Below are 24,196 nucleotides of genomic sequence, written 5' to 3' on the forward strand. Positions count from 1 at the left end.
GGTCACAGTGCACAGGTCTGGGCCAGTATAGCACCCTCGCCTGGTCCCAGTGCACTTCCCCTCATACAGGGGCAAGCAAAGAGTGATAGAAGTTTCCAGATTACTGGGGAAAGATCGACAGGCACTGTTGCACAAGGGGAAAAATCATGTTTTTCCAGAATTTTTCAGCTGCTGTAATTCGTAAGAGGAAGTTCTTCGATGAAGTTAAAAAGAGGCAGAGGAACCTGGGCATCCAAGGGTGAGGTGGGGGTGGATGGACTTGGAGGACAGGTGGGGGAATGGGATTGGAGAGCAGGCCGAGGTATGGGTGGGGGGAGCAAGCAAGGGGAAGGGGCGTTGTGTGGAAGGGGTGGGGACAGGCGGGCGCTCGCATGCGGTGTGCTGTTGCCTAGTTTCCTGAACGGGGAGCAGACTACACAGAAAACTCCGAGCCCCAGAGGAAATCAATTAACTGAATAATCAATTATCTGAACGTAGTGCCCGCCCATCTCGTTTGGATATTTTTCACAAACATGGTGCACCGCACAACAGGCCTATTTTATAAGACATGGCAGCCCTTTTGGGGTTATTTGGACATAGATCTGTCTGCTGTCTAACTAGGGCATTCGTTTAACCAGGATGGTTAAGTTTGCTGAGCCCTGGGTTCTGGAGGGAGGAGCCCTGATGTTAATACAGGTGTGTTTTGTGTTCTTGTGTTTTCCTTTGTTGTCTTTTTTGTTTTATTTATTGCTTACTTATTTATTGGTGGTGTTTTTGCACAGTATTTAGTTTTGTTTTGTATTATAGGATAAGTTAGTAGACAGTAGTTATATTGTAATTTGCATTTTTTTAAATTATACTGGTATTTGTTATATTTTCAAAAACTTTTTATAAATTCAAAAAGTTTTTTGCTAATAAATATGTTTACAATAAAAAAAGAGAATCCAAAGGGATTTTATAAAAATGTTAAAGACAAAAGGGTAACTAGGGAGAGAATAGGGCCCTGAAGATTCCTGAAGAAGGACTTATGCCTGAAATTTCGATTCTCCTTCTCCTTGGATGCTGCCTGACCTGCTGCGCTTTTCCAGCAACACATTTTTAAACTCTGATCCCCAGCATCTGCAGTCCTCACTTTCTCCTAGAGAATAGGGCCCGTCTAAGATCAGCAAGGTGGCCTATGTGTGGAGCCACAGGAGATGGGGGACATACTAAAAGAATATTTTGCATCAGTGTTAACGATGGAGAATGACATGGAAGATATAGAATGTGGGGAAATAGATGGTGACATCTTGAAAAATGTCCATATTACAGAAGAGGAGTGCTGGATGTCTTGGAATGTATAAAGTTGGATAAACCCGCAGGACCTGATCAAGTGTAACCCAGAATTCTGTGGGAAGCTAGGGAAGTGATTATTGGGTCTTTATCTGAGCTATTTGTATCATCGATAGTTATAAGTGAGGTGCCAGAAGACTGGAGGTTGGCTAATGTGGTGCCACTATTTAAGTAAGGTGGTAAGGAAAATCCAGGGAACTATAGACCGGTGAGCTTGACACCAGTGGTGGACAAGTTGTTGGAGGGAATCCTGAGGCACAGGATATACATGTATTTGAAAAGACAAGGACTTTGAGATAGTCAGCATAGCTTTGTGCATGGGAAATCATGTCTTATGAACTTGATTGAGTTTTTTGAAGAAGTAACAAAGACAATTGATTGAGGGCAGAACAGTAGATGTAATCTATATTGACTTCAGGAAGGTGTTTGACAAGGTTCCCAATGGGAGGCTGGTTAGATCTCATTGAATACAGTGAGAACTAGCCATTTGGATACAGAACTAGCTCAAAGGTAGAGGATCGAGTGATGGTGAAGGGTTGTTTATCAAACTGGAAGTCTGTGACCAGTGGAGTGCCACAATGATCGGTGCTGGGTCCACCACTATTCATCATTTATATAAACAATTTGGATGGGAGCGTAATAGGTATAGTTAGTAAGTTTGCAGATAACATCAAAAGTGGAGGTGTAGTGCACAGCGAAGAAGGTTACCTTGGAGTACAATGGGATCTTGATCAGATGGGCCAGAGGGCTGAGAAGTGGCAGATGGAGTTTAATTCAGATAAATGCGAGGTGCTGCATTTTGGGAAAGCAAATCTTAGCAGTACTTATACACTTAATGATAAGGTCCTCAGGAGTGTTGCAGAACAGAGACCTTATCATACAGGTTCGTAGTTCCTTGAAAGTAGAGTCGCAGGTAGATAGGATAGTGAAGAAGGTGGTTCGGTATGCTTTCCTTTATTGGTCAGAGCATTGAGGATACAGGATATTGGTTAGGCCACCTTTGGAATACTGTGTGCAATTCTGGTCATCTCAATATTGGAAGGATGTTGTGAAACTTGAAAGGATTCAGAAAAGATTTACAAGGATGTTGCTAGGGTTGGAGGATTTGAGCTATAGGGAGAGGCTGAATAGGCTGGGACTGTTTTCCCTGGAGCATTGGAGGCTGAGGGGTGACTTTATATAAGTTTATAAAATCGTGAAGGGTATGAACAGGATAAATAGACAATGCCTTTTACCAGGAGGGGGAGGGGGAGGAGTCCGGAACTAGAGGACATGGTTTTAGGGTGAGAGGGGAAAGATATAAAAGGGACTGAAGGGGCAACTTTTTCACACAAAGGGTGGTGCGTGTATGGAATGAACTACCAGAGGAAATGGAGGCTGGTACAATTAAAGCATTTAAAAGGCAACTGGATGGGTATTTGGATAGGAAGAGTTTAGAGGGATATGGGGCAAGTGCTGGCAAATGGGAGTAGATTGGGCTGGGATATTTGGTCAGATGGACGAGCCTGTTTCTGTGCTGTCCATCTCTATGACACTAACTAAAAATAATCTTCTTACAGATTCCAATATAAAAGCAAATTGAATGATTTTGTTGTTCACTTAGTGTCCATTTTGTTCTCTGCAGGCATCAACCACGGACCCGTGATTGCTGGTGTCATTGGAGCCCAGAAGCCCCAGTATGACATATGGGGAAATGCTGTTAATGTTGCTAGCAGAATGGAAAGCACTGGTGAACTTGGCAAAATCCAGGTAAAAGTGACCTGGTTTCCTTTTGAGATCTTTTAAAGAGCATTGTGTATAAAACTTAAACACTGTTTGACTGTCAATAAAATGACTTAACTTCTCCCAATACCCATGAAGTCTTTGATTATGTTCCAAACATCAAGAAGTAAAATTTACATTAGTGATTGAGCTAGAATTTGACGTTTGCTCAGCTCATTGTGAAATATATAAAATCCATTTTAAAAAAAAGTCTTGATTTAATAACTTTTGCAATTTATTTTGGAAATTTTAGGCAGTATTTTATGAGGTGGTCCCACTCACTGACAGTCAACTCAGGCAAGCCTAACTCTGCCATTCCTAAAAGTATAAAATCTTCATTATATTCAATAATCTGATTAATATATTTTATGTAATTTATGATTTTAGGTGACAGAAGAAACCTGCAATGTTTTGCGACGACTGGGGTATTCTTGTGAATCTCGAGGAATTATCAGTGTGAAAGGCAAAGGTGACCTACAGACTTACTTTTTGTGCACTGATGCCACAAAGTCGCACTAAATCCAAAATAAACAATTTATGCAGTTACAACAACAGCCACATCAAGAATATTTCCAGTATAGTTACAAGATTGCTTGCCAATACATGTCTGGCAAAGCAAAGTAGCAGTAAGATGTTATAATTTGCAACTATGAAACTGGGATTATGATAGTGGATTTTATTTTAAAATAAGTTCTTTACGTCTGTACAGTTGTGAATTGTGTGCTGTTACTATTTGGGGAAAAGAAACATTTCCATGTCCCTGGTATCATAACTTATAGTACAAGGAGTAAACAATGAAATTTATATATAGTACCATTCAAATTTTGTATGTTGTAGCAATAGTTCTTTTTAATGTATATGTTTTGAACTTGAATATAATTTCACAATTGTGCTCAGAAATAGATAGTCTCTAAAATCAGAAGTGTCACTAGTAATGAGAAAACATTTGTATACTACTTGGATTTTGAACTGAACAAATGCGTTGTCAACAGGATTGTACCTGACTGATTAGCACAATTGTTATTTCATAAAAATCTACTCATTCGTGGTCACCAAGCAGTTTTAAGAATTTTTACTGGTGTAAACTGTGCTGTCACAATAAGTGGATTCTGCAGTTCTTATTAGTACAAAATTCAAAGCTCTGCTTATCTAGATTTATTCCTCAAAACTTGTTTACCAATGACTATGGTGCCAGCCATAGCACTGAGTCACCAGAGATTTGGTTAACCCATATTGTTATAAATCAAATTTTCATTACCATGCTGCGCCATAAATCGACGTCATGTTTTAACAGAAAATGTTATCCAATGTTCACAAATAACAAGCTATTCTAGTGACTCTCCACTGACTCTTGACGTCAGTGCAAAGTTACTCTCACTCAATTACTGTGTAATTTCTTAACCGATATCGGTACCTAAAAATGTTTCATGACTGAAACAATATTCTTGATTTTAATAATGTGATCTTTTTCTGCAGAGTTAATGCCCTTTTTTTAATGTAGTCATTCAACTTAGAGTGAAGTCATAAGTTTAAAAAAAAAACTGCTATTTATGCATGGTTCCAAATTACTGTACAATCCTGCTGTTTTAAGTTTACTGGTGCAGTGTACTAGCATTCAACAAGTCTGGTACAATCTACTTTTGTAGTTGAGATATGGATTTTTAAAAAAATTGTTGAGGAAGAAATTTAAACTGATAAGCACTTATTTTGTAAATTGTAGAATTTTGCATAGTTTCCTAAGATGATGTTAAAATACAGGATAATAAATCACAAGTTATGTCCAATTTTGTGTGAACAGAAATTTCAACTGAGCTGATGTATTTAATGAGTTGAGAATTAAAGAGAAATAGCAAAATATGCACTGTTTTCTTTAGGGGTAGAGAACAATACTTTATAGATTGGTTAATACTTTTCTACAATTGGTATAAAAAAGGGAAACCTTCATTAAGTTATGCCGTAATATAGGTTGCTTATAGCTGATGGAATGCACATTTCTGAATGCTAGTGAAGTAATGCAACAAAAAGGTTTTTGTTTCTTGAAATTTGAACCAAATAGGCTATAATAAATTATTTCAGAGTGCAAGTTCTCCATTATTTGTGTCTTGCAGAAATTTAATTTTTTTTCCCTCCTGATTGACTTTTGAATTTTGTGTAAAGAATAGAATATTGAATGACATGGTGGTGACTTGAACATATTAAACAAGATTTGACTGCAAACTACAAAGAAAAATTGTACGGCAGACAGCCAAGGAGATGGATTTTAAGGACTGTCTTAGAGGAAGAAGTGGAGGGGTTTAGGGAAAGACTGTCAGTACTTCGGATTTACAAGGTTGTCACCTACTCTGTGAGTAACATGAAGAGGTTTTAATTCATTAGGATATGGATGTCACTGGTTAGACTAACATTTATCATCCAGCTGCTCTTAAAGTGGCGATGAGCCACTTTCTTGAATTGCTGCAGTCCATCTCCTGGAGGTGCATGCAAAGAGCTGTTGATCTTGTGACACCCAAATCCCTCTGTAGTCTCTCTTCATGTAAATGAAATACAGTACAATCTCGATTATCCGAACAAGGTCTTCAGGTCCCATTAAAAACGGCATTAGGCAACTCAGCATTCAGTTATCAGTTAAAAATGCACTATGGCATGCATTGCCAGATAACTGAGAAATGTTCGAAAACAAGTGATTTGAGTGCCAGTTAGTGATCAGATAGATTATCCAAACAAAATATTTCCCACCAGTCTCGTTTAGATAATCAAGGTTCTACCGAATTGCTTTTCTATAATGGACAAGTTCACATTTTCCCATATTATATAACTACTTCATTTGCCAAATTTCTATCCACTTGTTTAACCCATTTTTTCCTTGCGGACCAATGTTTTCTTGATTTTGGCTATTCTCTCTGCAAATGCTCATTGGTAACCCTGTGCCACAAAGCAGATTATAAATAATACTTAACCCACATTTTTAAAAAATTCCCACATTTATTTTACACACTTTACAGTACAAAATTTCATATAAAATTGTTTGCCATTTTTGACTGATTATATTATGAGATGAGACATTTTCCTACTCAATAATCTGACATTTTCATGTAACAATTGCAATCGGATCCTCATTGATGCTAACCACTGGTTCAAGCTCTGGCAACTCTATAGTTCCCATCTCTTCCACTGGGTTGCTGTTCCTGGCTCCTGTAATGGTAAGTTTAGAGTCAGTCATGAAGAGTGGGGTGAAGTGTTTGCTTGAAAAGAAAGCACAGACATTGATCAAGAGTTGGGATATGACAAGTTTCAGTTGTAAGTTTGAAATTGACCCGTTTGAGGTTGATCAAGTGATTGAACACCAAATTTTGAATGCTGGGTTGATTGTCAGCTCCCCGCAGTGTATTCCCCGCCTCCGCCTCTCCCATTCTACAGGAGAAACCTATTTTTATTCTTATTGATAAGATAATCAGAGGATTAGATAGGGTGGACAGTGAGAGCCTTCACTAGCCAACATGAGGGCACATAGATTTAGGACAGATATTAGCGGTAGTTTCTTCACTGAGTAGTCGGGACATGGAACAGCCTACCTCCAACTGTAGTAGACTTGTTGACAATAAGGGCATTGGACATTCTTATGGATAATATTAGAGCAGTATAGGTTGGATGGGCATCAGATTATTTTCACAGGTTGGTGCAATATTGAGGGCCTATACTGTGCTGTAACATTCTATGTTCTGTTCATTTGTAAGATGAGGGCAGTTAAAAATCAACCACATTGCTGGGGGCCCTAAGTCACATGCCATCCAGATTAGGGAAGGGAACTGCTGTCATTACCTGAAGGACATTAGGGAATCAGATGGGGTTTTTCTTGACATGGGATTCATGGTCATCATGAGACTCCTAGTTTCAGGTTTTTATTGAATTTGAATCACATTCAAGTCCCTTGAATGTTACCTGGGTCTCCGGATTTACAATCGAGCGATTATACCACTAGGCATATACTCCTCGCTGTGACGATGTAAAGATGTTTACCTCCGTAGATGGGATCCTGTCCTTGTGGTTATGAATCATTCTAATATCTCATTGGTTTATACAAGGAAAGGGTGTAAAAACATTGTAATCCAGTTTTCTACAGTGAACAACAGGCAAAGGCAACCTGTAATGTGAAAAGTTCCCCAATGGTGGAAAATACAGCAACCCAGATGTTTAATTAAATTTTATCTAATTTGTATCATGAAGTATATTTAAGCTGGCAGTGTGTTCAAGATAGTTTGACAATCAAATCTTTTTTTTATTAAAGAGAGAGCTTTCTACTCCTAGTACGGTAAGGCTATCAAACTGAATTCCTGTACATCTTCCCAAAAAAATGAACACAAATGCTGGGTAAAGATATAAACAGGAGTTATCATACCTACCTTGGTCAAATTGCTTATTGTGAGTGCAGCAGAACCCAAAATTAAGTACATTTGCTTAGCAAGGACTTCAGCACCTACCAAAACTGATATACTGCTGAGGCTGTAGCAGGCTCTGGTCAGACTGCATTTGGAATGCTGTCAGCAGTTTTGGCTCTGTATTTATGGACGGTCATGCTGGAATTGGAGTGGGTCCACTAGAGGTTGAAGTGAATGATCCAAGGGATGAAGGGCTTGTCATACAAGGAAAAGTTGAGGTCTTTGGATCTATACTCAGTTTAGAAGGATGGGGGTGTGGGATGAAACCTCATTAAAATTGAGAGATCTGGATAGAGTGGATGTGGAGAAGGTGTGCCCACTAATAGAGAGTAGAACCCAAGGGCACAACTTCAGAGTGAAGGGATAGACCTTTATTACTGAGATTAGCTGAGGAAATTCCCACTTAAGTGGTAAATCTGTGGAACTCTTTGCTACAAAAGGGTGTGATGGCCTCATCAGAATGTATTTAAGACCAAGCTATAGATAGGTTCTTGATTAGTAAGGAGTTCAAGGATTATGGGGAGAGAGCAGGAGAATGGGGTAGGGAAACCTATCAGCCATGACTGAATGAGTCAAGAGTGTGGTGCTGGAAAAGCACAGCAAGTCAGGCAGCATCTGAGGAGCAGGTGGCAATAAAGGTGACAGGTCAGAGGGAGGGTGGAGTGGAGAGATCGGAATGAAGATGAACAGATGGAACAGGTCATGAGGATGGTGCTGAGCTGGAGGGTTGGAACAGGGGTAAAGTGGAGGGAGGGGAAATGAGGAAACTGGTGAAATCCACATTGATGCCATGGGGCTGAAGGGTCCCGTGGCAGAAGATGAGGTGTTCCTCCAGGCGTTCGGTGGTTAGGGAGTGGCGATAGAGGAGGCCCAGGACCTGCGTGTCTTCGGCAGAATAGGAGGGGGAGTTGAAGTATTCAGCCACAGGGCAGTGGGATTGGTTGGTATGGGTGTCCCGGATATGTTGCCTGAAACGTTTTGCGAGTAGGCGTTCAATCTCCCCAATGTAGAGGAGATCGCATTGGGAGCAACGGATAGAGTAAATAACATGTGGAAGTGCAGGTGAAACTTTAATGGATATGGAAGGCTCTCTTGGGGGCCTTGGACGGAGGTGAGGGGGGAGGGTTATAGAGTCAAAAGGCATAGAGATGTACAGCATGGAAATAAACCTTTCGGTTCAACCCATCCATACCGACCAGATATGCCAACCCAATCCAGTCACACCCGCCAGCATCCGGCCCATATCCCTCCAAACCCTTCCTATTCATATACCCAAATGCCTTTTAATTGTTGCTATTGTACCAGCCTCCACCACGTCCTCTGGCATTTCATTCCTCTGTGTGAAAATGTTGCTCCTTTGGTCTCTTTTATATCTTTCTCCTCTCACCCTAAACCTGTGTCCTCTAGTTCTAGTCCAGGGAAAACACCCCAGCCTGAGAGCCCAGGTGTCCCTGGAGAAGGAGCACACGGTGTCCACCAACACCCTGGAGCTGTTCAGGGAGAGGTGGGCACCGCAGGGAGTAGAGTGCATCATTTCCCTCTCATTGCCCTCCCCTTCACTGTTTGATCACACAGCATTGCCCTTTGATGTGAAGGGCACTGCTTGTCACAGGCCACTCGGGTGTTTTCCTATCTTCCTGGTGGTGGAAATTGAATAAAGATTCATGCACTCTGTCTCTCATTGTGTCTCACACCTACACACACACACCATGGGTGCTGGGGAAATAATAAGCACTACCGCAGTTAGGCGGTAGTGTGGGGGTTACTTAAAGAAAGTATAACCAGGGGAAGAAAAACACCCCAGCCTGTTCAGCCTCTCCCTATAGCTCAAATCCTCCAACCCTGGCAACATCCTTGTAAATCTTTTCTGAACCCGTTCAAGTTTCACAACATCTTTCCGATAGGAAGGAAACCAGAATTGCATGCAATATTCCAACAGTGGCCTAACCAATGTCCTGTACAGCCGCAACATGACCTCCCAACTCCTGTACTCAATACTCTGACCAATAACAAAAAAATCATACCAAAGCCTCCTTCACAATCCTATCTACCTGCAACTCTATTTTCAAGGAAATATGAACCTGCACTCCAAGGTTTCTTTGTTCAGCAACACTCTCTAGGCCTAACCATTAAGTGTCTAAGTCCTGCTAAGATTTGCTTTCCCAAAATGCAGCACCTTGCATTTATCTGAATTAAACTCCCATCTGCCACTTCTCAGCCCTTTGGTCCATCTGGTCAAAATCCTGTTGTAATGTGAAGTAAACTCCTTCACTGTCCACTACACCTCCAATTTTGGTGTTATCTGCAAACTTACGAACTGTGCCTATTACGCTCACATCCAAATCATTTACATAAATGACAAAAAGTAGAGGATCCAGCACCGATCCTTGTGGCACTCCACTAGCCACAGGCCTCCAGTCTGAAAAACAACCCTCCACCACCACTCTGTCTTCTAGCTTTGAGCCAGTTCTGTATCCAAATGGCTAGTTCTCCCTTTCGTTCGTGACACCTAACCTTGCTAACCAGTCTCTCATGGGGAACCTTGTCGAACGCCTTACTGAAGTCCATATAGATCACATCTACTGCTCTGACCTCATCAATCCTCTTTGCTACTTCTTCCAAAAACTCAATCAAGTTTGTGAGACATTATTTTCCATGCACAAAGCCATGTTGACTATCCCTAATCAGTTTTTGCCTTTCCAAATACATGTACATCCTTCAGGATTCCCTCCAACAACTTACTCATCACCCCTGTCAGGCTCACTGGTCTATAGTTGTCTGGCTTGTCCTTACTACCCTTCTTAAAGAGTGGCACCACATTAGCCAACCTTCAGTCTTCCAGCACCTCTCCTGTTACTATCTCAGCAAGAGGCCCAACAATCATATCTCTAGCTTCCCACAGTTCTAGGGTACACCTGATCAGGTCCTGGGGATTTATCCACCTTTATGCGTTTCAAGACATCCAGCACTTCCTCCTCTATAATACGGACATTTTGCAAGGTGTCACCATCTATTTCACTAATTTCTATATCTTCTATATCCTTTTACACAGTAAATACTGATGCAAAATACTCATTTAGTATCTCTCTCATTTTCTGCAGCTCCACTCAAAGACTGCCTTGCTGATCTTTGAGGGGCCCTATTCTCTCCATAGTTAACCTTTTGTCCTTAATGTATTTGTAAAAACCCTTTGGATTCTCCTTAACTCTATTTGCCAAAGCTACTTCATGTCCACTTTTTGCCCTCCTGATTTCCCTCTTAAGTATACTCCTACTGCCTTGATACTCTTCTAAGGATTCACTCGTTCTATCCTGTCTATACCTTACATATGCTTCCTGCTTTTTCTTAACCAAACCCTCAATTTCTTTAATCCTTCAGCATTCCCTATACTTACCAGCCTTTCCTTTCACCCTAACAGGAATATACTTTCTCTGGACTCTCGTTACCTCATTTCTGATGGTGTGGAGCTGACGAGATAGTCGTGGAGGGAACGGTCTTTATGGAAAGATGATAGGGGTGGAAAGGGAAATATATTTGTGGTGGTGGGGTCTGTTTGTGGGTGGCAGAAATGGCGGAGGATGATGCAATGTATATGGAAGTTGGTGGGTGAAAGGTGAGACTGGGAGTGAGGGGGTTTCTGTCCTTGTTGCGGTTGGAAGGGTGGTGTTCGAAGGCTGAGGTGCAGGAAGTGGATGAGATGCGCTGAAGGGCATCATCAACCACGTGGAAGGGGAAATTACAGTCTTTAGAGAAGGAGCCATTTGGTGGGCTTGGTGTGCTGGGAGCAGATGCAGTGGAGGCGGAGGAATTGGGAATAAAGGATAGCATATTTAAAGGAGGCAGGGTGGGAGGAGGTGTAATCCAGGTAGCTGTGGGAGATGGTGGGTTTGCAGAAAATGTCAGTGTTCAGTCGGTCACCGTTGATGGAAATGGAGAGGTCCAGGAAGGGGCGAGAGGTGTGTGAGATGGTCCAGGTGGAAGATGTTGGTGAAGTTGATGAACTGTTCGACCTCCTTCTGGGAGCACGAGGTGACACCGGTGTAGTCATCAATGCAGCGGAGGAAGAGGTGGGATGTGGTGCCAGTGTAACTGCAGAAGATGGACTGTTCTACGTAACCGACAAAGAGACAGGCATAGCTGGGGCCCATGTGGGTGCCTATGGTTACCCCTTTCGCCTGGAAGAAGTGGGAGGATTCAAACGAGAAATTGTTTGGGGTGAGGACCAGTTCAGCCAAACAAATGAGTGTCAGTGGAAGGTACTGGTGGGGATGTCAGGGGAAGTGGAGGGCTTGGAGGCCTTGGTCATGGCAGTTGGAGGGGTAAAGAGACTGGATGCCCATGGTGAGGATGAAGCATTGGGAGCCAGGGAAACGCAAGTCTTGGAGGTGGTGGAGGGCGTGAGTGGTGCCCCGAATATATGTGGGGAGTTCCTGGACTGCGGGGGATAGGACAGTATCGAGGTATGTGGAGATGAATTTGGTGCTGCAGGAGCAGGCCAGGAGAGTCAGGCTTGTGCATCTTGGGTAGGAGGTAGAATTGGGCAGTGCAGGGTTCCCGGACTATGAGGTTGGGAGCTGTGGATGGGAGATATCCTGAGGTGATGAGGTTGTGTATGATCTGGGAGATGATGGTTTGATCATGGGGGGAGTTAAGGTCATGGTCGAGGGGGCGAAAGGAGGAGGTGTCTTCAATTTGGCGCCTGGATTTAGTGATATCGAAGTCAGTGTGCCAAACGACCACTGCACCCCTCCTTGTCCGCTGGTTTGATGGTGAGGTTGGGGTTGGAGCAGAGGGAGTGGAGAGCTGCACATTGTGAGGGTGGTAAGTTGGAGTAAGTGAGAGGGGTAGACAGGTTGAGGCGGTCAATGTCCCGGCAGCAGTTGGAAATGAAGAGGTCGAGGGTGGGTAACAGACCGGTATGGGGTGTCCAGGTGGATGGGTTGTGTTAGAGGTGGACGAAGGGGTCCTTGGGGAGGTGGATGGGAGTCTTCACTGAAAACGTAAGCTCGGAGCGGACATGGCAGAAGATGAACTGTTCCTCACCCTCAATAATTTCGCCTTTGACTCCTCCCACTCACACCAAATGAAAGGGGTAGTCATAGGCACCCCCATGGGCCCCAGCTATGCCTGTCTCTTTGTCGGCTATGTGGAACAGTCCACCTTCCACATTTACACTGGTACCATTCCCCAGTCTTTCTTCCGTTACATCGATGACTGCAGTGGCACACCTTGTGCTCCTGCGAGGAGGTTGAACAATTCATCAACTTCACCAACACATTTCACCCCGACCTTAAATTGACCTGAATCATCTCTGATACCTCCCTCCCCTTCCTGGACCCCTCCATCTCCATCCTGGACCCCTCCATCTCCATCAACGGTGACCGTATCAACACTGACATTTACTATAAACCCACCGATTCCCACAGCTACCTGGATTACACTTACTCCCACCCTACCTCCTGTAAAAATGCTATCCCTTATTCCCAATTCCTCAGTCTCCACTGCACTTGCTCCAGGAGGACCAGTTCCACCACAGAACACACCAGATGGCCTCCTTCTTTAAAGACCGTAATTTCTCCTACCATGTGGTTGAAGATGCCCTGCAGTGCATCTTATTCACGTCCCGCACCTCCGCCCTCGAACCCCACCCCTGCAACCGCAACGACAGAACCCCCTGATTCTCACCTTCCACCCCACCAAACTCCATATACATTGCATCATCCGCTGTCATTTCTGCCACCTACAAACAGACCCCACCACTACAGATATATTTCCCTCCCCAAACTTTGCGTAAAGACCGTTCCCTCTGCGATTACCTTGTCCAAGCCCCCCAGCAACTCACCACCTTCCATTGACACCACAGGAATTGCAAAACCTGTGCCCATATCTCCACCCTTACCTCCATCCAAGGCCCCAAAGGAGTTTTCCACATCCGTCAAAGTTTCATCTGCACTTTCACACAACATTTACTTTATCCATTGCTCCCGATTTAAGAGAACATCTCCGGACAGCCACATCAACCAACCCCACCACCCCGTGGCCAACCATTTCAACTCCCCTCCCACTCTCACTCTGCCGAGGTCATGCAGGTCCTGGGCCTCCTCTATCACTACTCCCTTATCACCCGACGGCTGGAGGAAAAACACCTCATCTTCCGTCTCAGGACCCTCCAATCCTATGGCATTAATGTGGATTTCACCAGTTTCCTCATTTCCCCTCCCCCCCACCTTACCCCAGTTCCAACCTTCCAGCTCAGCACCAGCCTCATGACCTGTCCCATCTGTCAATATTCTTTCCCACCTATCTGCCCCACCCTCCCCCTGACCTATCACCATTACCCCTACTTCCATGCACCTATGGCACTCTCAGCTAAATTCCCCCAACCCTAGTCTACCCCCTCCCATTTATGTCTCTGTCCCCGAGGCTCTTTGATATCAGGGTTCTTAGCAGAGGCAGTAATGCAAAGACTCTAACAAACAGCTCTGTGAACCATCCAACCCAAGCTCTGGGTCTGCTACGTGGAATGGAATCTTTATCATCACTAAATGAAAAAAAGTAGAGTAAATCTTCAAGATTATCAATAATACCCTTATTTGCATAAAATTCACTAAAGAGGAGGAAAACAACAACAAACTGCCATTCCTAGATGCCATAGTAGAGTAGCCAATGGGCAACTTCAAACCAGCATCTACAGGAAAACAACACACACAGACCAAATATTGAACTACAGAAGCAATCTTCCCAACATCCACAAATGAAGCTGCATGAGAACATTATTTCAATGAGCCAACACACACTGCAGCACAGAGGAACAACGCTGAGCAGAGGAAAACCGCCTATACTGTGTATTCAAAAAGAATGGGTACCCAATGAACAGAGTCTGCCAATTTCTCAGCAACAAGCCCAAACAAGCAGACAAAACACATCCAGAAACCCTAGCCTCTCTCCCCAACATCAAAGTCCATCTCAGACCCCTTGGCATCATGGTAGCCCACAAATCCACCAACACACTAAAACAGCAGCTAATGAACTTGAAAGACCCTGTACAGACAACAAGCAAAACTAATGTCGTCATTTACAAAGTACCATGCAAGAACTCATACATTGGACAAACAGGCAGAAAACTAGCCACCGGGATACATGAACACCAACTATCCACAAAACAACATGACCCTCTCTCACTAGTATCCTTATATACAGATAAGGAAGGACACCATTTTGATTGGGACAACACATCCATCTTAGGACAAGCCAAACAGAGACACGCATGAGAATTCCTAGAAGCATGGCATTCCAACCGGAACTCTATCAACAAACGCATCGAATTAGACCCCATCTACCATACCTGAAGGAAAAAAAAGGAAATTACATCACCATCCCAAAGAAACCCAAACATATAAATAGAAAACAGGAATCATGCACACTGCCTTGCTTGAGGCCCACTAAAGAGGTTACCTAGTAGGGTGACAAAACATCTGGAAATGAACCTCCCAGCTCAGCGAGCAAACCTACATCCAGGACTTCTTCGTGCACTGCATTTCCCATGAAAAAAATTTAAGCACAAGTCTTTGAGAAAAAAGCAAGATCTAAAGTACCTGAAATGGGGGAAGGTATGAATAACCACAAGATTAAAAAAAAACAATGCACCAGATAATGTGAAAACTTTTCCATAAGGCGGCTGGATTGTTTGCACATTCTCTTTTGACACTGCAGTTGTGGTTCCATGAGGTTTTACTCTCTTATTTTATAAGCAAATTTTAAAATATTATCACTTAATCCCTCCCATTACTTACCAGATAATGATTCTGATGAGGAACTGTCCATCATTTCCAAGGGTACTGTAATTCCCATAGCCTTGCGAATGCCAGCAACACTAGTAATGTCCCCAGGAGCCACTTGGCTTGCCAATTCTTTCAGGTTTCCAGTTACCCTTTCAGCTGAACAAACAGATTTGAAAATGCTATTAATGATTACAGCAGGTCGACAAGATATTGGCTTCTGTGGCTGGATGACTGCACAGCTACAGTATTATGATTGAGCTACTACACTAATACGCAAAGTAATGGGTGATGATACACAATGTATTATCTCACATTTTGCAAGATCAACATTTAAATGTCAATTTACTTTCACCCTGAAATCTTTTCATGCTATCACAGACCGAATACTTTGAGGTTTACTGACATTTCACTTTAGTTAAATACTGGGGTTGAGTCTAATAATAACCAAGACTAAAAATATACGGTTAATCATTTACATCAGCAATCTTTATGATTAGTAATGCTGAAAACAATGCTCTAGGCAAGAATTTTAATATTCTTCTAGCTGGCAAATAGTTCAGACCATTCACGTTTATCTTTTCTTTGACGTGTATTACTGCTATTTATTTCATTTTAAAATTGTTAACACGTGATTAATATCTTCAATATATTTTGATAACTCAAATTTAGGTTTGAAATGCAACAGCTATTTACGTTGTCAATGTTTTGTTTTGGATTTGTGTTGGCAAAGTCAATGTCAGACATAATGCTTAAAAGAATTAAAATCTGACAAACGCTATAAGCTCAAATCTAAACTAATCAAAACCAACTGCTCTAAGGTAATTAATGCAGAAGATATAGAAAAAAACAGATGTCAATGATGTCTTGATTTAACAATAAAAAGAATTGTTAGCAGGTGCAGTACAATGTTCCTGTACTGAAAGCAGTGTTTGTGTAATGGTCATAAAAGATATTTAATGTACCAATTAGCAACTCTCGAATGGAAGGTCCGAATAGACAGAGCGTGGCAGATGGGGGTCTGGTACTGAAACGCTCATTCTGTGCTTGCTGTAGATCTTGTAGTAACTTGGTCGTTTCATCCAGCTTCTTCTGAAACATCCCAGACTCTGCAAACCAGTAAGACAATTAATTTGAGGAAATACAAAAATTTGGATATTTTTATGTTGCCAGATCTTCAGCATTATCCTGTTACTTATTTCTTGTAGCATTACACAAATTGATTTAATTAATATGTGACAGCTGCACCTCTGTTGGTAGCATTTCAAGTGAGGAGATAACATTCCACATCAGAAGTCTCAGCACTAAAATCCAAACTGATAACTCCACTACAATACTGGGGGACTGGCAGAAGTGAAACAGAGTGGACCTGCTCAGATTTTTCTATTAGCTTCACAATGGGGGTTAGGCGGGGGGGTGGAGGATGGTAGATATGTGTAACGTTTTGCACTGAGCACATCAAGCACTGCAGGAGTGAGTGGCTGTTATAGTTATCACTTTAATGGAAGTAAGGCAATAAGTTAATTCAATGCTGGGCAGCGAATCAAAGTAGCAGGTGCAGCAGGAAATGAGCCAGATGTGGCTGCTAATCTTGCAGCAATTAAAACTGCCTCCTTTTCAAAACTCTTCCAAATTAGGCCACGATTTGTGTTCATCTAAAACAGAACACATTCAGGTTTTTAAAAAACAATCATGTAGACATTGACGACCTATGGCCAGTGGTGTGCAGTAAAGTCAGTGCTAAGTCCACTGCTTTTCATCATTTATATAAAATGATCTGGGTGTGAACTTAGGAGATATAGGAGGGGGAAAGCTATAAAAGACACCTAAGGGGCAACTTTTCCACGCAGAGGGTGGTACGTGTATGGAATGAGCTGTCAGAGGAAGTGGTGGAGACTGGTTGCAACATTTAAAAGGCATCTGGATGGGTATATGAACAGGAAGGGTTTGGAGGGATATGGGCCAGGTGCTGGCAAGTGGGACTACATTGGGTTGGGATATCTGGTCGGCATGAATGGGTTAGACCGAAGGGTCTATTTCCGTGCTGTACATCTCTATGATTATTAAGTCTGCAAATGACTAAACAGGTGGTGTAGTGAACAGTGAAGAATATTGGAACTGGAACCCTGAGTATAGTAAAGGCACCTCCACATATTGTATGAACAGAAAGATGTGTATCTGCACTGCAGTTTCTGTATAACTTCAAAACAGTTCTCAAGATTACATACCTTCTGATTCAGGCTCCCCACTTATTACTGATTGTAGGGAAGTAAAGCTGTCAGTGACACGGCCAAATCCCGACTCCAGCGGTGGCCGAGGAGATTCAGCAGGAGCACTCTAGATAGAAGAAAATGAAAATATGACTCAAAAGGAACATTTTAATCTTAATAAAAGTACATTGTGCATTATGTATGATAGCTAACCCTGCATTTTTTGGAAAAAAAAAGCAGATTCTGGGATAATGTCAAAATGTATCTTCATAACTGTGGTTTGCTGTTCTTCAGCTTAACGCAGCTGGCAATATGGAATGGGGATAAGGCTGGCTATCTGTCCAATCTCCCCTCAACCCTACTGGGAGCTTAGAAGGTTAGTTAGTGAATCAAAAATGACTAGGCAGCTGCTTCTGTTGTATATTTCCAAATATCAGGACTTCCGCCCCACTGTCGTGTTTGCCACCACTTCAACCCCCACCAACGCCACTCATCTGCATTTTGCTGACACGCCCCCCCACAGACCCCACTGTCACCATCCCCACCCCCCAGATCCCTGAGGGGAACACCACCCCTGCTCATGACTCCACACCCATTCCCCTCACCACCACACCCACTCCAGTTACAGGTTCCGCCCCCATTCCCAGCTCCACACCCACACCAGGCCCTAGGTCTCAGCCCTGCCGAGTTTTCACCATCCCTCCAGACCTCATCCTCACTGAGGACGAACGATCAGTCCTCAGCAAAGGACTCACCGTCATCCCCCTCCGCCCACGCATCAATGAATTTAATACACGCCATGACGTCGAACACTTCTTCCGCTGCCTCCGCCTCAGAGCTTACTTTCACAATCAGGACACACGCCCATCTTCCGAGGACCCCTTCGCCCACCTCCAACACACTGCAACCACTGGACACCCCGCGTTGGCCTATTACCCGCTCTCGACTTCTTCATTTCCAACTGCCGCCAGGACATTAACCGTCAAGCCTCACCATCAAGCCAGCAGATAAAAGGGGCGCAGTGGTAGTCTGGCGCATTGACCTCTACACCACTGAAGCCAAACGCCAACTCGAGGACACCTCTTCCTACTGCCCCCTCGACCATGACCCCACCTCCCCATCACCAAACCATCATCTCCAAAACCATACAGAACATCGTCACCTCAGGAGATCTCCCACTTACAGCTTCCAACCTCAGAGTCCGGAAACCCCACACTGCCCGGTTCTACCTCCTTCCCAAGATCCACAAGCCTGACCACCCTGGCTGACCCATTGTCTCAGCATGCTCCTGCCCCAATGAACTCATCTCTACCTACCTCGACACTGTCTTATCCCTAGTCTAGGAACTCCCCACATACGTTCGAGACACTACTCACGCTCTCCACCACCTCCAGGACTTCCGTTTCCCCAGCCTCCAATGCCTCATCTTCACCATGGATATCCAATCCCTCTACACCTCCATCCGCCATGATCAGGGCCTCCAAGCCCTACGTTTCTTCCTCTCCTGACGTACCCAACAGTACCCTTCCACCGACACTCTCATTTTGTTTGGACAAACTGGTCCTCACCCTGAACAATTTTTCCTTCGAATCCTCCCATTTCCTCCAGACAAAGGGGTAGGCATGGGCACCGGTATGGGCCCCAGCTATGCCTGTCTCTTTGTTGGCTATGTAGAACAGTCGATCTTCCGTAATTACATTGGCACCACTCCCCACCTCTTCCTCCGCTACATTGATGACTGCATTGGCGCCATCTCATGCTGCCGCGAGGTTGAGCAATTCATCAACTTCACCAACACATTCCACCTTGACCTTAAATTTACCTGGACCATCTCTGACACCTCCCTCCCTTTCCTGGACCTCTCCATCTCCATTAATGACGACCGACTTGACACCGACATTTTGTTTATTTTTTACAAACCCACTGACTCCCACAGCTACCTGGATTACACCTCTTCCCACCCTACCTCCTGCAAAAATGCCATCCCGTATTCCCTATTCCTCCGCCTCCGCCGTATCTGCTCTCAGGAGGAACAGTTCCACCCCAGAATACACCAGATGGCCTCCTTCTTTAGAGATCGCAATTTCCCTTCCCACGTGGTTAAAGATGCCCTCCAACGCATCTCGTCCACATCTTGCCCGTCCAGCCTCAGACCCCACCCCTTCAACCATAACAAGGGCAGAACGCCCCTGTTGCTCACCTTCCACCCTACCAACCTTCGCATAAACCAAATCATCTGCCGACATTTCTACCACCTCCAAACAGACCCAATCACCAGGGATATATTTCCTCCCCACCCCTTTGCGCCTTACGCAAAGACCGTTCCCTCCATGACTCTCTGGTCAGGTCCACGTCCCCCTACAACCCACCCTCCCATCCTGGCACCCTCCCCTGCCACCGCAGGAATTGCAAAACCTGCGCCCACACCTCCTCCCTCACCTCCATCCAAGGCCCTAAAGAAGCCTTTCACATCCAAAGTTTTACCTGCACATCCACCAATATCATTTATTGTATCTGTTGCTCCCGATGTGGTCTCCTCTACATTGGGGAGACTGGACGCCTCCTAGCAGAGCGCTTTAGGGAACATCTCTGGGACACACGCACCAATCAACCACACCGCCCTGTGGCCCAACATTTCAACTCCCCCTCCCACTCTGCCGAGGACATGGAGGTCCTGGGCCTCCTTCACCGCCGCTCCCTCACCACCAGACGCCTGGAGGAAGAACGCCTCATCTTCCACCTCAGAACACTTCAACCCCAGGGCATCAATGTGGACTTCACCAGTTTCTTCATTTCTCCTTTCCTCACCTCACCCCAGTTCCAAGCTTCCAGCTCAGCACTGTCCCCATGACTTGTCCTACCTGCCTATCTTCTTTTCCACCTATCCACTCCACCTTCCTCCCTGTCCCCCCCCCCGACCTGTCACCTCCATCCCCTCCCCCACTCACCTACTGTACTCTATGCTACTTTCTCCCCACCCCCACCCTCCTCTCACTTGTCTCTCCACCCTTCAGGCTCTCTGCCTGTATTCCTGATGAAGGGCTTTTGCCTGAAACGTTGATTTGACTGCTGCTTGAATGCTGCCTAAACTGCTGTACTCTTCCAGCACCACTAATCCAGAAATATTTCCAAATATCAGCAGATCTGTTGAACAGATTGAGCACATACAATGCAAAATATATGAATGTTGCTGCAAAAGCCAAAAGTTTGTATGATGCTTCTATCCTGCATTGATATACTGCTTTGCCCATTTTAGGAGCTAAAAATATATGTCTACTGTTTTAAGAACATTTAATGTTACAAGACCAAAGATACTTTAAACCTGTGTATTGACACTATTAGCAAGGAGACTTTGCAGCTTTCCAAATCTAATTATTCAGATTCATAACACAAACATAATACTCTTTAAGGGGATACTACATGAGCAGATATCAGTATTACCTGTACATCTTCAGAAGTATTAAGAATATTCAGTTCATCTTCATTATTATGTGTAGTCTGCAAGATTTGATTATGAAAATAAATACTAAATAGCAACAAAATGCAGAATACATCCTAGTATGTATTACTATTGCATAAATGTGTGCCATAATTTACTATTAAACTGGAATGATGGAAATGTACACTGAAATTTGTAATATGAAAAATATAAATTTGTCATGTTTCTGTAGGTTTGAGTCAAATCAAAATGCAAGACCGTATGCTCATTGCAGTTGCAGAGTGAATGTGGCTGTAAATGATTTCAGCATAGCTTTATGCACTGAAGGCTTAATCTTTTAATATACAGCACTGTTATACAGTTAAAACAGATGATCTCTTTTCTACCATACTGATATTTTCAGGAATTAAAAATCCGAATAAGTCTTTAAAAGTCTCCCCTTGATTGTCCCATCCCCTCATTCATCTTTTGCTCACTCGCCACCTGTTTGCAGTTCAGTCTATTTTTCTCTTCCCTTACTATCTCCCATCTATTGTTTCTTGCTGTTTCATTGTTTTCTTTCACTTCTCATCATACCAAGAAGCATGTGTTTAGATGAGGCATTTTACACAGGCTGGTGGCAGGCAGCTGAACTAAAGAGCTCTGAAGCACATTTGACAATGAACGGTAAAGGAGGAGGGGAAGTCTAGATAATAAGGGATACAGAGTCATAGGCAGGTTGCATGAGAGAACAAGAAAGTGGCAGATTCAGCATAATACAGGTACACAATTCTTTATCAAAAATAAGGAGCTTTTTTTGGGGGAGTATGGAGTGTCATTTTGGCGTGCGAACAGGTCATGTAATTCCACACCCACTTGAACCACGTCGCAGTGTGGCCCAGAACTGGCAGGCGTAAACTGTGTCTCAGCATTTGTACTACTCACACATGCACCTGCTGTTAGGTTTTTTTTTAAAATTTCACTGTGAAAATGTCATTTATTCCAAAATCCGAAAAATTCCAAATTCCAAATCATAACTGGCCCCAAGGATTTCGGATAAAGGATTGTGTACCTGTATAGGGAGGTGTGAGGTTATTCACACTGATAGTCAAGAATAGAAAAGCACAGTGTTTTAAAAAGGAAAGAAAATTGTTAAGCGTCGATGCTCAGAGAGACTTTGGTGTACTCGTACAAGGATCACAAAATGTTAACACGAGATACATTAGAATCATTAGGAAAGCAAATGTCATATTGGTCTGAATGCAAGGGAATTGGAGTTTGAGAATGAAGTCTTATGTAGATGTAAAGTACTTTGATGGAATACTGTGCAGCTTTATAGACTGAAGATATTCTTAGGAAATGAAGAGATCATTCAGTTCAGCATGCCCCAGATTAATCAATAAAGATTGACTCCACTTATCCAAATCTTAGCCCACACCTTGGATGCTATGGCAACAGAACTGAATATCTCATGAAACTGTTACAAGAGTTTCTGATTTAAACATCCTTTCAGGAAGTGAGTTCCACACTTCCACTACCCTCTGTGAAAAAAACTTCACAACTCTAATGTTAGCCTTCTATCTCTTACCTTAAATCTATGCCCTGGTTATTGATCAACGTATCCAATCTTTGCTCACAGCTCAGGCCCTCCAGTTCAGGCAGCATTCTGGTAAATCTTCTCTGCAACCTCTCTCTACCGCAAGCACATCCTGTAATGTAGTGACCAGAACTGCAAGCAATACTCCAATGCAGGCCCAATCAGTGATTATACAACATAGTCTCCTTGCTCTTATATTCAATGCCTCAGCTTATAAAGACAAGGCATAGAGTGACACAACATGGAAACAGACCCTTTGGTCCAACTCGTCAACGCCAACCAGACATCCCAATCTGGCCTAGTCCCAATTGCCACCATTTGGTCCATATCCCACTAAACATGTCTATTCATATACCCATCCAGATGTCTTTTCAATGGTGAAATTGTACTTGCCTCCACCACTTCCTCTGGCAGCTTGTTCTATACATGAAACAAAAAATGACCCCTCTTTCCCCTCTCACCTTAACCCTATTCCCTCTAGTTCTGGACTCCCCCACCCTGGCTACTGACTCTAACCAAGCATCCCAACATCCAAGTATCCCTCAGAATTATTTTCAAGGCAACTAGGGACTGCCAGCAATGCCTATGCCCGATGAGTGAATTACAAACAAAAGAATCTTTAAAACTTCCCCACCACTGAAGTTTTTCTGACTGGTCTGTAACTAAATTACCCGGTCAATCCTTTGCTCGTGGTCTTTTTATAAGTAATGAGACAATGCTAGAGGTCCTCTGGCACCTTAACTATAGCCTGACAGAATTTGAAAATTACCACCAGGGCTCCTGTTACCTCCTGTCTTGGCTCCCTCAACAGGCTGGGATACAACTCATCTGGGCCTGAGGATTTATGCACTTTCAAATTTGCTAGATTCACTAGTACCTCCTCGTTCTATTTTAATTTCTTCTAATATTTTACAGTCCGCCACCCTGATATTTATACAGGTATGACCCTTTTCCATTGCAAAGATTGATGTAAAGTACCCATTGAGATCTGTGCCCAAATCTTCTGGGTCCACATGTGGGTTATGTCTACACTCCGTACTATTTCTGTAGTTATTCTCTTGCTCTTTATATCTTTAAAAACCCTTTTGGTTTTCCTTCTCTCTACCCATTAATACTTTCTCATGCACTCTCTTTGCTTCTTAAATTGTCTTTCAGTTATTCTTCTGCATTTTTTATAGTCCTCAAGGTACTCAGTTGCACTGAGCTCTCAGTATCAACCATAAGATTCTCTCTTATTTTTAATCTTTATGTCTCTTAACATCTAGGGTTCTTCAGTCTTTGTCCCACCCTTTGCCTTTATGGGAATAGATGTACTCACTATTAGCAGTGGTTCAGTGGTTAGCACTGCTGCTGCACAATGCCAGAGACCTGGATTAGATTCCAGCCTTGGGCAAAGTTTGCATGTTCTCTCAGTGCCTACGTGGGTTTCCACCCGCAAACCAAAGGTGTGCAGGTTAGGTGGGTTAGCCACAGTGAATACAGAATTACAGGCATAGAGTGGCATTCTGGGTCTGAGAGGGATGCTCTTCAAAAGAGTCCGTGCAGACTCAATAAGCCAAATGGTCTCTATCTGCACAGTAGGGATGCTATGATTATATTTACTTTTTGAATGTTTTCTACGATGCTCCTAAATGATATGGGGGGGCGAAAAAAATCATGCTTTAATTATAGCCTTTTCCAGTTTT

The 24,196-nt window shown here is 43.4% G+C and overlaps 2 protein-coding genes across 8 annotated transcripts in view; one reads left to right on the forward strand and one right to left on the reverse strand.

Annotated features, from left to right (window-relative positions):
• adcy7 (adenylate cyclase 7) overlaps positions 1-5,135 on the forward strand; it is a 192,208-nt gene extending 187,073 nt beyond the window's left edge. For all 6 annotated transcript variants that reach the window (XM_060838122.1, XM_060838118.1, XM_060838123.1 and 3 more), the window contains 2 exons: positions 2,936-3,060; positions 3,460-5,135. In XM_060838122.1, coding sequence (XP_060694105.1) covers positions 2,936-3,060; positions 3,460-3,591 — 257 coding nt within the window. In that variant the 3' untranslated portion in view covers positions 3,592-5,135. The remainder of the gene's footprint in view (positions 1-2,935; positions 3,061-3,459) is intronic.
• A 655-nt stretch (positions 5,136-5,790) lies between these two features.
• The window catches only part of brd7 (bromodomain containing 7), a 54,114-nt gene continuing 35,708 nt past the window's right edge, over positions 5,791-24,196 (reverse strand). The window contains exons 13-17 of one of the 2 annotated variants that reach the window (XM_060838124.1): positions 20,938-20,994; positions 17,515-17,623; positions 16,252-16,395; positions 15,302-15,445; positions 5,791-6,264 (exon numbers count right to left, since the gene is read on the reverse strand). In XM_060838124.1, coding sequence (XP_060694107.1) covers positions 6,161-6,264; positions 15,302-15,445; positions 16,252-16,395; positions 17,515-17,623; positions 20,938-20,994 — 558 coding nt within the window. In that variant the 3' untranslated portion in view covers positions 5,791-6,160. The remainder of the gene's footprint in view (positions 6,265-15,301; positions 15,446-16,251; positions 16,396-17,514; positions 17,624-20,937; positions 20,995-24,196) is intronic. The other variant, XM_060838125.1, reaches the window with a different exon arrangement.

The sequence above is a fragment of the Hemiscyllium ocellatum genome, chromosome 17, assembly GCF_020745735.1.
Source record: "Hemiscyllium ocellatum isolate sHemOce1 chromosome 17, sHemOce1.pat.X.cur, whole genome shotgun sequence".
Lineage (NCBI taxonomy): Eukaryota > Metazoa > Chordata > Chondrichthyes > Orectolobiformes > Hemiscylliidae > Hemiscyllium > Hemiscyllium ocellatum.